The 17,056-nt window shown below is 33.3% G+C and overlaps 1 protein-coding gene and 1 long non-coding RNA gene across 24 annotated transcripts in view; one reads left to right on the top strand and one right to left on the bottom strand.

Annotated features, from left to right (window-relative positions):
• The window catches only part of LOC105495692 (syntrophin gamma 1), an 893,014-nt gene that overhangs the window by 197,166 nt on the left and 678,792 nt on the right, over positions 1–17,056 (bottom strand). For 22 of the 23 annotated variants that reach the window (XM_071068281.1, XM_071068276.1, XM_071068279.1 and 19 more), the window contains one exon: positions 14,172–14,210. The exons of the other annotated variant lie outside the window; for it this stretch is intronic. In XM_071068281.1, the coding sequence (XP_070924382.1) occupies positions 14,172–14,210 (39 nt within the window). The remainder of the gene's footprint in view (positions 1–14,171; positions 14,211–17,056) is intronic. 23 annotated transcript variants of the gene reach the window in all.
• LOC139355847 (uncharacterized) lies at positions 220–15,153 on the top strand. Its single transcript, XR_011607038.1, has 4 exons — positions 220–354; positions 10,368–10,465; positions 13,007–13,249; positions 15,020–15,153. It is a non-coding gene; the product is annotated as an uncharacterized lncRNA (long non-coding RNA).

Here is a 17,056-nt window from a genome sequence, read left to right on the forward strand (position 1 = left end):
CTAATCCCAGGCAGTGCAGCTCACAGAAATGAAAGTGACTCTTTCATTCTGCTTCAAGACAGGAGCAGGAAGAGTAAAGAGGACTTTGTCTTAAATCTTTTATATCAGCTCAGCCACAATAGGACAGGGCACAGGGCAGAGTTGTGAGGTCACATTCCAGGTTCCAGCTCCTAGACAACATCTCTAGATATACCTTGGGCCAGAAGGAAACCCACTGCCTTGAAGGGAGGGACCCAGTCTGGGGACAATTCATCACCTGCTGACTGAAGAATCTTTGGGCCCTGAATAACCTGCAGTGATACCTTGCTCGTATGCCATGGCCTTTGGTGACACCCTAAGACATGCTGGCTTCAGGTGAGACCTAGTACATTTCCAGCTGTTGTGACTAGGATGAAAGACTCCTGTTGCTTGAGAAAAGCAGAGGAAAAATGAAGGGGACTTTGTCTTGCACCTTAGGAACCAGCTCAGCCACAATGGGGTAGAGAACGAAGCAGGCTATTGTGATGGCTAAATCCAGACCTAGGCTCTTGGACATTTCTGGACGTGTCCTGCAGTAGAAGGGGACCCACTGCCCTGAAGAATGACTCCCAGGCCTGGTAGCATTCACCACAAGCTCACTGAAGAGCCCTTGGACTTTAAGTGAATATTGGTGGTAGCCTGGCAGAAATTCCCTGCCTGTAAAAAGGGGAGAGAAATGAGGGGAGGACATTGTCATATAGTTTGAGGGCCATCTTAGCCATGGCAGAATAGAACACTAGGTAGATTTCTAAGATTTTATTTTATTTTTTTGTTTTTTGAAAGAGGGTCTTCCTGTCACCCAGGCTGAAGTGCAGTGGTGTGATCTTGGCTCACTGCAACCTCCACCTCCTGGGCTCAAGCAATCTTCCCATCTCAGCTCCCTGTAGCTGGGACTACAGGCATGTGCCTCCATGCCCAGCTAATTTTTGTATTTTTAAGTACACATGAGTTCATCATGTGCCCAGGATGGTCTCAAACTCCTGAGCTAAAGTGATCTGCCTGCCTCAGCCTCCCAAAGTGCTGGGATTACAGGCAAGAGCCTCTGCACCAAGTAGATTTCTAAGGTTTTTGACTCTAGACCCTGAACCCTAGAAAACATATCTGAACCCTTCTGGGGCATGGAGGTACTCACCGTCCTGAAGTACAGGACATTACCCTGTCTGGCTTCCCTACTTGCTGACTGTAGAGCCCTAGGGCTTTGAGTGAACATAGGTGGTAGCCAGGTAGTGATCACAGCTGACCTTGAGCTAGCCTCAGTCCTCTGCTGGCTTCAGGTTTGACCCAGTGCAGTCCTAATGGTGGTGGCCACAGAGGTCTTGCATCATCCATCCTCTAGCTCTAAGCTGATTAGCACAGAGAGGGAGTCTTGGTTTGGGGAAAAAGTAAGAGAAGAGAACAAAAATATCTACCTGCAAACCAGACAATTCTTCTGATCTTATCCAAGGCCACCAAGTCAGCACACCTATGAGTCTGCAAGAATCAGTGTTATTTGTCTTGGGGCCCAAGTCCCATCGAATAGCTGGAAAGCTTCCCCAACAAAGAAGGGTACAAGCAAGCCTAGACTGTGAGGACTACAATAAATATCCAAATCTTCAATGCCCAGATGCTGACTAACCTCCATAAGCATCAAGACTATCCAGGAAAACATAACTTCTCCAAAAGAAATAAATAAGACACTAAGGACTTGTCCTGGAGAAATACAGATGTATGACCTTTCACAAGGAAAATTCAAAGTAGCTGGTTTGAAGAAACTCAAAGAGATTTAAGACAACACAGAGAAGGAGTTCAGAATTCTATCAAATAAATTTCATAAAGTGATTGAAATAGTTTAAAAGAATCAAGCAGAAATTGTAGAGTTGAAAAATGCAACTGACATACTGAAGAATGTGTAAGAGTTTCTTAATAGGGGAACTGTGGAGCAGAAAAGAGAATTAGTGACCTTGATGACAGGTTATTTGAAAATCACAGAAGAGACAACAGAAAAGCAAATAACAAATAATGAAGCACACTCACAAGATCTAGAAAATAGCTTTGAAAAGGCAAATCTAAAAGTTATTGGTCTAAAAGAGAAGGTAGTAGAGAAACAGATAGGAGTGGAAAGTTTATTCAAAGAAATAATAATAGAGAATTTTCAAAGCGAAAAGAGAGATAACATTCAAGTACAAGAACGTTATAAAGCACCAAATGGACTTCACCTAAAGAAGACAACCTTAAGGCATTTAACAATCAAACCTCCAAAGGCCGAGAAAATGAGAGAACTCTAAACCCAGCAAGAGAAAAGAAAAAAAAAAAATAACACACAATGGAGCTCCAATACATCTGGCAGCTGACTTTTCAGAGTAAACCTGACAGGCCAGTAGAGGCTAGTATGGCATGTTTAAAGTGATGAAGGAAAATAATTTTTACTTTAGAATAGTATATCCAGTGAAAATATGCATTAAGCATGAGGAAGAAATAAAGACATTCCCAAACAAAAGCTGAGGGATTTCATCAACACCAGACCTGTCCTACAGGAAATGCTATAGGAAGTTTTTCAGTGTGAAAGAAAATGATGTTAATGAACAAGAAAAAATCGCCTGAAAGCACAAAACTCACTAGTAATAGTAAGCACACAGAAAAACACAATTATAACACTGTGATTGTGGTGTGTAAACTATTCATCTTAAGTAGAAAGACTAAATGATGGACCAATCAAAAATAAAAACTACAACAACTTTTCATGACAAACAGTACTATAAAACATAAAGAGAAACAGCAAGTTAAAAACTTGGAAGAAGAAGTTAAAGTGTAGAGTTTATGTTAGTTTTTGTTTATGCAACTAGTTTTAAGTTCTCATTAGTTTAAAATTATAAGTTATAAGATACTCTATCAATCCTCATGGCAACCTGAAATCGAAAGCCATACAATGGATACACAAATAACATAAAAGAGAATTTAAATCATACCTCCAGATAAAATCACTATAACTAAAAGGAAGACTAGATGAAAGGAAATAAGAATGAGAAGACCACAAAACAATAAGAAAACAAATAGCAAAATAGCAGGAGTAAGTCCTTACTAATGAATAATAACATTGAATGTAAATACACTAACCTCTCTAATCAAAAGACATAGAGTGGCAGAATGGATTAAAAAAGGAAGACTCAATTATCTCTTGTTTAATGTAAACACATTTCACCTCTAAAGATACACAAAGACTGAAAATAAAGGAATAATAAAAGATATTCCATGCTAATTGAAACAAAAAAATAGCAGAAGTAGCTATACTTATACCAGACAAAATATATTTCAAGACAAAAACTACAAGAGTAAACAAAGAAAGTTACTATATAATGATAAAAAGGTAAATTTATCAAGAAGATATAGTAATTACATATGCACCCAGTACCGAAGCACCCGGATGTAGAAAGTAAATATTATTAAAGCAAAAGAGAGAGACAGACCTCAATACAAGAATAGCTAGACACCTCAACACCCAATTTTCAGCATTGGACAAATCTTCCAGAAAGAAAATCAACAAAGAAAATAATGTTTAATCTTGCACCTTAGAACAAATGAACCTAATAAATATTTACAGAATATTTAATCCAACCGCTTCAGAATAAACATTCTTCTCCTCAGCATATAGATTATTCTCAAGGCGATATGTCAGCTAACAAAACATGTCTGAAAATGCTGAAAAACTCACAATCATCTCAAGCATTTTCCCTGACGACAATGGAATAAAACTAGAAATAAATAACAAGAGGAATTTTAGAAGCTATACAAACACATGGAAATTAAACATGTGCTCTTTAATGTCCAGTTGGTCAATGAAGAAATTAAGAGGGACATTGAAAAATTTCTTGAAACAAATGGTCACGCAAACACAACATAACAAAACCTATGGGATACAGCAAAAGCAGAGCTAACAGGAAAATCTATAGCTATAAGTGCCTACATAAAAAACAAAACCAAACAAACAGAAACCTTCAAATAAATAGCTTAATAGCCTAACATGTCTGTTTTTTATTGTTTTGTTTTGCTTTTTTTTTTTTTTCTTTTGAGATGGAGTCTTGCTCACTCTGTCACCAGACTGAAGTGCAGTGATGCCATCTCAGCTCACTGAAACCTCCACTTCCCGAGTTCAAGCGATTCTCCCGAGTAGCTGGGACTACCGGTGCATGCCACCATGCCCAGCTAATTTTTTTTGTATTTTTAGTAGAGACAGGGTTTCACCATGTTGGCCAGGATGGTCTCAATCTCTTGACCTCATAATCTGCCCACCTCAGCCTCCCAAAGTCCTGAGATTACAGGGGTGAGCCACCGCGCCCAGCTAGCCTAACGTGTCTTAAAGAACTAGACAAGCAACAGCAAACCAAACCCAATATTAATAGAAGAAAAAAAGTGTAAAGATCAGAGCAGAAATAAATTATGTACAAATAACCAAATAAAACAATACAAAAGATAACAAAGTAAAAAGTTTTTTTAAAGAGATAAATAATATTGATAAACCTTTACTAAAACTAACAAAAAAAGAAAGAATAACCAAATAAATAAAATTAGAGATGAATTTCTAATTACAACTGATACTGCATAAATTCAGTAGAAATTTATATATTTGCCATTATGAGCAAATATATGGCAATAAATTGGAAAATCCAGAGGATATAGGTAAATTCCTAGACACATACAACTTACCAAGATTGAATCACGAAGAAATCCAATATCAAAACAGACCAATCACAAGGAAGGAAATTGGAGCTCTAATAAGTCTCCCAGTAAAGAAAAGCTTGGGACCCAATGGCTTCACTGCTGAATTCTATCAAACATTTAAAGAACTAATACCAATCCTAATTAAACTCCTCCAAAAAATGGAGAAGCTAATATTTCCAAACTTATTCTACGCAGTTTTCCCTGATACCAAAAGCAGAACAAGGCACATCCAAAAAAGAAAACTAAAGGCCAATATTTCTGATGAAATCTGATGCAAAAATCCTCAACAAAATACTATCAACCCAAATTCAATACACTAAAAAGGTCATTCATCATGACTAAGTGGGATTTAGCACAGAGATTCAACAATGGTTCAACATACACAAATCAATCAATGTGATACATCATGGCAACAGAATGAGGAACGACAACCATATGATCATTTCAATTGATGCTATAAAAGCATCTGATATTCAATATCCTTTCATGATTTAAAAAAACTGGGAATACAAGGAACATACCTCAACATGATAAAATCCGTATATTACAGACCCAAGGTAGTATTATAATGAATAGGGAAAAACTGAAAGCCTTTCTTGAAAGCATCTTTGTCTGGATCATGACAAAGAAGCCCACTTTCCCAGCTGTTACTCAACATAGTACCGGAAGTTCTAGCTAGAGCAATCAGACAAGAGAAAGAAAGAGCATCGAAGTGGGGAAAGAAGTCAAATTATCATTGTTTGAAGATGTTATGATCTCATATTTGGAAAAATCTAAAAACACCAACAAACTATTAGAACTGATAAGTAAATTCACTAAAGTTTTAGGATTCAAAATCAACATACAAAAAGCAGTTGCATTTCTAAATGCCAAGAGTGAACAATTTGAAAATGAAATCAAAACTGTAATCCCATTTGTAATAGCCATAAATAACAAAGAAATGAAAGATCACTACAATGAAAACTATAAAACATTGGTGAAAGAAATTAAAAAGGATGCATAGAAAAGAAAGACATTTTGTATTCATGGATTTGAAGAATCAATATTGTTAAAATGTCCATACTACCCAAAGCAATCTACAGACTCAATGCAATTCCTAACAAAATGTCAATGACATTCTTTACATAAATAGAAAAACAATCCTAAAATTTATTTGCAACAACAAAATATCCAGAATAAACAAAGCTATTCTGAGCAAAAAGAAGAAAACTTGAGGATTCACATTACTTCATTTCTAATTATAATATAGAGATATAGTAAGCAAAATGGCATGGTACTGTTAAAGACAGACACAGATCAGTGGAACAGAATAGAGAACCGAGAAACAAATTCATACACCTACAGTGAATTCATTTCCAACAAGTGTGCCAAGAATATACATTGGGGGAAATGATAGTCTCTTCAATCAATGGTGCTGGGAAAATTGGATGGGGGATAAACATCCCATTTTCCATTATGTGATTATTATGCATTGCATGCCTCTGTCAAAATATCTCTTGCACCCAATAAATATATACACCTACCATAGATGTAGAAAACATTAGACTCCAAAAAGTTGTTATAACTAATGAATGACTAGTAAATTTGCAGAATACACAATCAACATAGAATTAGTAGTATTTCCATATGCTAATAGCAAACTATCATAAAAAAATTAGGAAGCAATTTCATTTACAATGGCCACAGAGAAATACTTAAGAATAAACTTAACCAAACAAATGGAAGATCTCTATAATAAAATGTGTAAAGCATTGATGAAAGAAATTGGAGGAAATCCAAACGAATGGAAAAGTATTCTGTGTTCATGGATCGGGATAATTAATATTGTTAAAATGTCAATATTAACCAAAGCAATCTACATATTTAATGAAATCCTTATCAAAAAGATAATGTCATTTTCACAGATTTTTTAAAGCAATGTTCAAATTCAAATGGAAATGTAAAAGACTGCCAATAGATAAAGCAATCTTGAGCAAAAAGAATAAAGTTAAGGCATCATACAACATGACTTTAAAATATACTACAAAGATATAGTAAACAAAATGTATGGTTCTGGCATAAAAACAGATACATAAACCAATGGAACAGAATAGAAAACCCTAAGAATAAATCCACACACTTAAAGCCAACAAAAGTGTCAAGAACACATATTAGGGAAAGATCAGTTTTTTCAGTAATGATGTTGGGAAAACTGCATATCTGCACTCAGAAAAATGAAACTAGACCCTATCTCTCACCACACACAAAAATCAAATCAAAATGCCTTAAAGACTTAAATTTAAGTAAGACCTGAACTTTAAGTAAGACCTGAAACTATGGAAGCACTTGAAGAAAGCATAGGGAAATTGCTTCATAACACTGGGCTGGGCAAGGATTTTTAAAAATAAGACTTCAAAAGCAAAGGCAATAATAGCAAAAATAGACAAATGGGATTATATCAAACTAAAAGCAACAACAAAACAAGCAAACAAACAAACAAAACCTTCTGCTCATCAAAGGAAATAACCAACAAAGAGACAACTCACAGAGTGGGAAAAAAATATTTGCGAATTTCCTGTCTGACAAGATATTAATAACCGTAATATATAAGAAGCTCAAAACTCAATAGCAAGAAACCATGTAATTGGATTTAAAAATGAGCAAAAGATCTGAGTGGACATTTCTCGAAAGAATACAAACAAATGGCCAAGGTTTACATTTAAAAATGCTCAAAATCACTAATCATTAGTGGAATACAAATCAAAACCAAAATGAGGTATTACCCCACACCAGTTCAAATGACTATTATCAAAAAACAAGAACAAAAAAAATAACAAATGTTGGCAAGGATGTGGAGAAAGGGCAACTCTTGTGTACTGTTGTTGGGAATGTAAATTGGTACACCCATTATGGAAAACAGTACTGAGTATGCACTCGAAGACCATGAAATCAGTATATCAAAGAGATAGCTGCACTCCCAATAAGCAGCACTATTCACAATAGCTGAGATATGGTATCAACTTAAATGTTCATATACAGATGAATGAATAAAGAACATGAGGCATATTTATATATGAATGAATAAAGAACATGAGGCATTTTATATATATATATATATATTCTCTGCAGCTATACAACGGAATGAAATCTTGTCATTCACGGCAACATGAATGAACTTGGAGGACATTATGTTAAGTAAAATGACCCATGCACAGAAAGACAAACATCACATGATCTCACTCATCGGTGTTATCTAAAAAATGTTGATCTCCTACAGGTAGAGAGTACAACAGTGGTTACCAGAGGCTAGGGAGGGTAAGAGTGAGGGGAGATTGGGAAAGGTTCACCTGCGGGTACAAAGTTACAGGTACACAGTAAGTTCTGATGTTGTATTACACAGTAGGGTAACTATAGCAAATAACCACGTAGTGTAAACCTCAAAATAGCTAGAGGAGATTTTGAATGTTGCCACCAAAATAAACGATAAATGTTTAAAGTGATGGATTTGGCAATTACTCTGATTCACTCATTATACAATGTATATATGATTTGAAATATTACACTGTCCCCCAAACATGTGTACAATTATTACATTTCAATTATATAAAAACATTAATAAAAATATTAGGAGTTTTATCAACAACAAAAAATAATCACAAAGCTAGGGGACTCACACTACTGATGTTAGACATTGTACTACTACAGTATTCAAGACAGTTTTGTATTTGTGTCATGAGATACAAATAGATGAAGGCAACAGCATTTGGAGTCCAGAAATAGACCCACATGTATGTGATCAATTTGTTTTTTGATAGGGGAATAATAATTCAGTGAAGAAAGAATAATATTTTCAATAAATATGCTGGAACTATTGTACCTCCCTTTAAAAATGCCTTTGATCTCTACCTCACTTTTGAAACAAGTGTTAAATAAAAATAAATCATAGATTTAAAATAAAAAGAATAATGTAAAAAACCTAGGATAAAAAATACGTGAAAATTTATTTCTTGTGTTAGGAATTTTCAAAAGCATGATTCATTAAAATACAATGAATTAGACTTCATCAAATTTAAAAACTTCTATCCTGGGGCAACATTTGAAGAGACAATTCACAAAATAATATATACAGATGTCAAATAAGAACGTGGAAAGATGCTCGACATCATTATTCTTTGGAGAAATGCAAATTAAAATTTAACAGATCACAACACATCTATTAGAATGTCCAAAAATTAAAGGCCTGACCATAAGGGATATCTACGAGATTATCTTTACTCTGCTGGTGTCAATGTGAGATGTAAAACCCTTTGGAAAACAGTTTTGCAGTTTCTTAAAATGTTCAAAATATACAACCATAATATCCAGTTATTACACTACTAGGATTTTACCCAAATGTAATAAAAGTGTATGTCAAGACAAATACTTTTCATAAATATTTATATCAGCTTTATCTGTAATACACTAAAACTTAAAATCAAGCAAATGTGCATTAATGGGCTAATACACAATATATAAACGGTGGTAGAGCTACCAATGAAATACTACTCAGCATTAAAAAGAATGATGGATTGTTGCACGCTGTTGAATGAGTAATGTTAAAAATAATTATGCTGTATGAAAGAAGCCACACAAATTCAACATACGGTATGATTCCATTTATATAACAATCTGGAAAATGCGAAACAAGACAATTTTGCCGTATTTGTTCCCCACACCCTCAGGATTTTGAAAATCTATATATTTAGAAAAGAAAGCCAATGAGAATTAAGACAGTTCTTTCAATAATGAAGCCCATGTATATATGGGTATAAATTCAACACACACACATATACAACTTTCTATTGTTTGAATAACCCTTTCCCAAGTCTTCTAAAGTGTATATTTTATTTTAACTGTAATACATAATTGTTTACATAATTAGGTGTGGGCTCTTTTAGTTTAATTGTAAAATAACATTTACACCTCGTTTTCCTGTGAAATATCCATCATGTTTATTATCAAATGATTTATGAGCTAGCTGATTTTCCAAGAGTTAATTTATAACAACACATTACTTTGTTTGAGGTGGATTCTCCTTTAGATCATAAAATGCCAGCATATTTTATCGGCAAGTGTTATGAAATGGACCAGAACAACAATAGGCTCATTATCCCCAGATTGTGTGACTCTATAATGTGTTTTTAACATTTATAAATTGAATATATAAAGCACTAGGATAATTTCTTTCTCAAATTGAAAAAAATAGATTTTGACATCCCCCAAAAATAAAGACCAATTGTTAGTTTCATTAATAGAATATTTTGTCTAAATACACACAAATACACATCTTCAATAACGCTAAAATTGAAAGAATTAAATATACAACTTATTAGATTATAAATTTCAGGTTATACATCATTATTCTGTAAGCCACCATATTGCCAGAGAAAAGGGAGGGGTTGGAACTAGATCCGGTTACAATGCCACAAAGCTTGCTGTTCTTACCAAGACTCAGCTGTTTTTCTTGAATAAATGCTCCCTGGGTTCAGTGAGCCTTTGTGAATTTCCATATTTGTTAAAAGTTGATTCTATTTTTGCCATTCTTCTGTTGCTTTTATAGAGAAGCAAATCTTTTATAGAGAAGCAAAACTGACAAAATTTATCCTACTCCTCTTTCTTTTCTGATGCCACTCCAGAAATGGATTTTTAAAGTGTCCTGAAATTCTCTAATTCTCCCCAGCACGACTAGAGACTTTAGTCACTTTCTATTCCAGCTGCCAGCATTCTATGTATGGTATGTACACATCTATAATAATGTGTCCAAATTATTATGGTTAGTCAAATGTAAATATGTCTGTAGGAATAGCTGCCACAGCTAACATGTTGTTTTAAATAAGTATAACTTTATTAATTTAAACTAATGTAAACAATTTGATTACATTATTTTGTATACTGCCTAATATAAAGCTCATTATATTAATATTTTAATGATGAATTAATACTTTATAATGTTACTCCCAGGTAAACAATTATAGAAAAAAGTTAATGAAAAATGCTATTTTTGTGGAAGGAATGAGATTTATTTCAGGATGAAGAAACTTCAGTTAAAAATGAGTAAAAATGACACATGTAATAAATTATGACCTAATGGTCTAGGTACATACAGTAGTGTGATGCAGGCCTGGTTCTCTAGGTCTGTATGCCTTTACCTCTAATATATTGAGAGAATTATCACAACATTACTTGACATCCATTCAGTTATCCCTATTTTGTTCATCAGCAAGACCACTGTCCCACCTTTCATCTTTTCAACAGAAAGTTATCAGGGCAAATTGAATTTCAGTGTGTTCACTGTAAAAATGAACCAATTCAGCCTGGCTGTTGTGGCTCACGCCTGTAATCCCAGCACTTTGGGAGGCCAAGGCAGGCAGATCACTTAAGGTGGGGAGTTTGAGACCAGCCTGGCCAACAGGGTGAAACCTTGTTTCTACTAAAAATACAAAAATTAGCTGGGCGTGGTGGTACACGCCTGCAATCCCAGTTGCTCAAGAGGCTGAGGCAGGAGAATCGCTTGAACCAGGGAGGCGGAGGTTGCAGTGAGCCAAGATTGCGCCACTGCACTCCAGCCTGGGTGACAGTCTCAAAGAAGAAAAAAAAAAAAAAAAGAACCAAATTAGAATCTTAATAAAACAAAAACACATGAATGTGTCCCAGATGCATAGAAAAAATGGAAAACTTACTCCTCACGAAAAGTGAAGTAGGAGATACACTAATGTGATTTCAAGTGGAGGCAATAACTAAGATTATTTAGTTGGTTAATTAATTTTAAATGTAGGTTTTTTTTTTTTTTTCCAGTTTTGCACTCCTGTTTGGTTCTTTTAACAACCACAAATTTTAGCACTATGTCCTGTTCTTGTCTTACAATTTTGATTTCTTTATTTAAAAAAATCATGATTAAAAATATTTTGGAGAGTTCTTTAGTCTCTATGCATTTCTTTATAATGGTTTATTTCCTCATATGGTTTATAATTTTGGGCCCAACCATCTTCTTCAGACAGAGAGTTTTTCTTGAAAGCATCATGCATTCTGGAGTGTGGCAGAGTTCATGTGGAACTAATCTTAGCACTTGTCTCAGTTGAACTGCAGTGGCTCTCTCCCTGTGTTTTGCTTTCATTTTAATTTATCTGGTTAGGGTAGTGGTACCATCTGGGTAGCACAAATTGAAAACCAGATCTCAGGGAGCAGAGAACTTCTGGTTCATTGTAGCTTGGGTGACTTTTAATTTCTGTTTTGATATCTAGAACACCGGGAATACGAGGGAGTTATTTAATGCATATATCATCAGAAATTGGATTATATGTGCTTTTAAATTTCAATTTCCTTAAACTGGCTCAGATTTTACTAAGTATGAAATGTATTCTAGTCATTTAATGCATTGTTGTCATACCGTGAGGTGAGTTTTCCTAATTATGCAATAATATAAATATTTAACTATAAATTAATCCTATTTCTTAAAATTCTTCATGTATACAATGGAAAGTAGTAATAAAAAAAAAAACTATTATTTTCAGGTTTCTTAAATGCTGGGAAGAATTTATTATGATTTTCAAAACTGTGAGCTGCCAATATAGTTGAAATAAAATCTGAAATAGTTTTGAATTACATAATTTCAGATTTGAAATAATTATATAATGAAAAATATTAGCATGCTAGCAAATAAAAATGATGAATAATAATGAACATCTATGTTTACATATGAGTATGTGTCAGAATATTATAGTGTTAGAATATTAAATTTTTTATTACCTGTTCTATGTGTGATTTATTCAAATTCTCATTTATTTTACTTAATATTATTCTAAACCTGGATATAAGCAAAGGTGGCAAGAAGTGGTCCCAGTCAGCAGGCTGACTGCGTGAGAAGTGTTAGCTGTAATTGTCATTATGATTACAGAATAGCTTTGGGGCTATCAGTAATATATTACACCACTGTAGTAATATATTACACCAATATCAATATCTCCCATGTTGAGGTTAGAAAAGGCATGAGAGGGTGATGACACAGGTCTAGAGTCATTCTTAAATTAAAAAAAAAAAAATCACCATTTTTTTTATTTTGGAGAAGAATTTACAAAACAGTAGATTTCCATTTTTATAGATCTGACTAGAAAACAGCCTTGTGTATCGATGGACATTATAATCTTCCCCCATAGCTGATGCTTTCTTCTATCTGAGTAATTTCTTATTAATGACATTTTCCCTCTACTGGAACCCTATAAAAGCATTAAACTGTAGCTCTAAGATGACACCTATCTTTAACTATACCTGTCTGCAGTTCTCAAGATGACACCCATATCAGAATCACCTGGGAAAGCGTGGGAGCAACAAAGGGAGCATCCCAGGTGTCATCACAGAGCAAGTAAGCAGAGTCTGCTGGTGACAACTCTGGTTTCCACACTGTAAGTAAAGGACTTAGAAACAACTACAGGTTGCTGCAGCATGTGGCGAGACATGTACACCTCTCCAACCTCTGCATTTATCCAAAATATCAACTTGACTCAGGACTGAGGGACTTAAGGTAGGAGGGAGGGGACTTCTGGAGCTGAAAATAACTAGACCAGAGCATTGTAGACACAATGAACTCTCCAAAGCGGTTCTCTCCAGTGTTCTAGTTACACATGGCTTTGGAAGCTGATCTGGGCTAGCAGCATCATTAATGATACAATTTCTATAAAACATAAATTCTGTATTCCAAAGAATAAGTGTAAACATTTGGAAACTTTGATGATAATAATAGCATAGATTGAGAACTTTACATGTGCTATTATTTAATCCTGAAAATAAACTTACAGGATAGTCACCCTTATACAAATGTAACAGATAAGGGAACTGAGGTTTAGATAAGAAAAAGATCTTACATTTTATATGTTGAAGAGCATTTAAACATTTTTATCATTAAAATTAATAGGTAATTTATGTATCATTTATAAATAGCTATCATAGATATTTAGATTTGATCAATGGTTTCTAATCAAAGTTGATATCAAGAGTAAGAAGTTTATAGAGCTGAATAATCAAAATTATTTTTGTTCTATGCATTGACTTAGACTCATTTGAAATACTGTCAGCAAATTGTGAAAAATCCGTTTGAATTTTGAGATAAATTAAAAGTATGTCTCCCAAAAGTTAAGATATACTAAAACTATCATATGTAAATAAAACTGTAAGTTCTTCAACAATGTATTCATATAAATATCATTATTTTGTATAAACAATAATTTTTGACTTAGATACACATTTTTAAAGTAATTTTTAATATAAGTAGAGGAACCTACATATTATATAATATGAAAGAGATAGCTGAAATGTATATTTCTCACTAAAGATAGTAAATGACTGTACCAATTATTTCTGTTTAGAAATCAGATAACATAATCTTCTATAATAGATCAAATTGAAGAAATATATTATTTAGCTTGTCAAGTATGCTTTGATCTTACCTGCTGGTTTACAGGAAAATTTCTGTTGATTTTTTTAATCTGCAATGATAAATAAATAATAAAAGTGAGAAGAAAATTATGTGGTAACACAAGGTCCTCAGAATTTTATGCAGATTATTTTTAGCAAACTAATATATATTAATATCCTATTTTGATATACTGAAATCATCACATATAAAACAACATATATAAACAGATTTTTTCTTTTTAAAATTGGCTATCAATATTATCTCACATTTCATATGCAAACATTTTGGAAAAGATTTCCCTTTAAAAAATTTTTTTTTAACTCAGAAACCAAAAGCCTGTGCTCAAACAATGCTAAATGATTATCTATCAAGAATGTAGAGAGTAACTTTCTGTGGTTTGTTTTTTGCACTTTGAAATTATATTATATCCAATTTGTTTTAGCACTCAAGAGAACAGGGAAATGCAATATCCAAATGCTAAAGGATAAAATATGTGTGTTGAACATTTTCAGTCAAGACTCCAGATAAAGTCTAACATTTACTTTAAGAAAATTTAATCAATGATATTTTATAAGAATTTAAAGTTGGTCTTCACAGAAAGCACTTCCTCTGTCATATGCCATGGAAACAAACTTTAAAAACCAAATAAAAGTGAACGTTAAGTTTGGATAAAGGACATTACACGAAGTCTTTCTTCAATAGTGCTTTTGCTAAATAAAATGATTACCTTCCAATGGCTTTATAGAGAAACTTAAACATGCTAACTCTGTATGGTACACACTTACAGCAGAATTAATGCAGACTGTATTCACTTATAAATCATGTCATTGACTTATTTTATTTTGTCCTTTTTTAGTTCCCTTTTGTCCTGCTGACTAGTGTGAAATAATGTGTCATTTAAACAGAAAAAGTACACAAAGTTGGAACATGAACAAAGGTCACATCTACAAGAACAGATTTATTGCAAGATATTTCTCACTTAAAATGTAAAAATAAAAGAAAATGTGAAAACATATGTGTGATCTGAGCAAGTTTAGGTACAGAAACCAGTACTTCTTACATTATTATGATCATTTCAAAACACCTTTTGGCTCTGCAAAGGAATCTGCTAAGGAATCTCTGAACCTACTCATATATGCCTTCAGCTAAAATCAGCATAGCCTGGAAACACAGATGGCAAAAGTTGATCTCTAAACATATTTTATTAATCAATTAAAAAATATATACTGGGTACTTTGCGGATATCTACTTTTTGCTAGTTCATACGAATTGTTATAAAGAATTCTAAAATTCAACTAATATTCTATGTGGGCCCTTGTCTTCAATAACATACTGTGTAGCTTTGTAAACTGCAGTGTTTTTTAATCTGAAAAAAAGTCTGAACCATCTTTCTAGGAAACTTGAAGATCTCCTACGAAAGTAAACACTTCATGATAGAAAGCAGTGGTTGAGCCAAACACGGAGTAGAAAGTAGTGGTTGAGCCAAACTTCTGAGTCTAGCACAGAAGTCTTGTCCTACTAACCCACCCTTGGGAGTGTTTGCAGAATTGAGATGTTTTCTTGCACAGAGATCTACTTTCTCTCCCACTAGAGTGTTTACTAGACCATCAGAATTATTTATCTGTGAGGAGTTGTTACATTACCATTTTTTGTTTTTGTTAGTTTCCCTTAGTACATACCTGACTCACCTTGGAAAAGATCAATTTATTAACTGATACATGAATGTTACCATCTCTAACCTTTGAATGGTTTCTTATATAACATTACTACTATTAAAATAATAAATGTATGGTGTATTTCCTACCACTGCTCAAAAATAAGGCAAGAAATTGGGAGTAATTCAGAATATAGAATATATTATGATATATTTTACATTAGAATATATGTATCAAAAATTAGAATACAATAAAGAAGTCATATATAAATGACTAGAGAGAATGATAAGACAGTGAGATATACCAACAACTAGAATAAAATGTAAATAATAATAGTAATTAATACATAAAAACTGTGTTTGGAAAATATTAAAATGGCCTTTAAAAATTATGTGTAGATTGTTTTCGTAATGTGGCAAATACAATAATAAAATAATAAAGTAGAACAAGGTCTTAAGTCAATTATTGAAGAAGTAATATTCTTTAAAGTAGAAATACTGATAATTGTGCTCCTCTTAGTCGAATGATATCATCATAACCTTTCAAATACTGCTTCTCTATAACTTCATAATACTTTATACTTGAACAATTTATGTCATTCTAGGATTATGTAAAAATATTCAAAAAGAATGAGTCAATGCTTAAATACTGCTATGTGTAGTATTAATAGATTTATTTGGCAAGAAAATAACTTGTGCAAGCTGATCTCTACTGTAATTTGTAGCTTTTTAATTGTGTATTAGGGTAAAATAATCTATTCATGTTTATTCATGTTTCAATGGAAATATAAACTTAAATAACCAAACTACTGACTGCACAGGAATGGAAGATGGTGAATCAAAATGGGGGATGTGATGTCCAGCACAGAAAACTCCGTCCACCTGTTACCCTCACTGTGGCAGCAAGAAATGTACATCCATTGTATTCAGGAATTTTTCCTGGTGTTGTAGATACAAAATAATTCCTTGTTAAGATTTAAAATGTGTACACACACCCAAATCCATTTTAAAGATGATTTCCATCTTTCCCGTAGCAAGTGGAGTATAACAATATAAAATGTTCCATTTGCTAGTACTTATACTAACATTTTAAAATAAAACAATAAGTAAAAATAGGGAGAATTAGAACATTTCATATCTTTATTTTATTTTATTTTATTTTATTTTATTTTATTTTATTTTATTTTTTGAGTCAGAGTCTCGCTCTGTTGCCCAGGCTGTAGTGCAATGGTGCAGTCTTGGCTCACTGCAGCCTCCGTCTC

The sequence above is a fragment of the Macaca nemestrina genome, chromosome 8 (genome assembly GCF_043159975.1).
Source record: "Macaca nemestrina isolate mMacNem1 chromosome 8, mMacNem.hap1, whole genome shotgun sequence".
Taxonomy (NCBI): domain Eukaryota; kingdom Metazoa; phylum Chordata; class Mammalia; order Primates; family Cercopithecidae; genus Macaca; species Macaca nemestrina.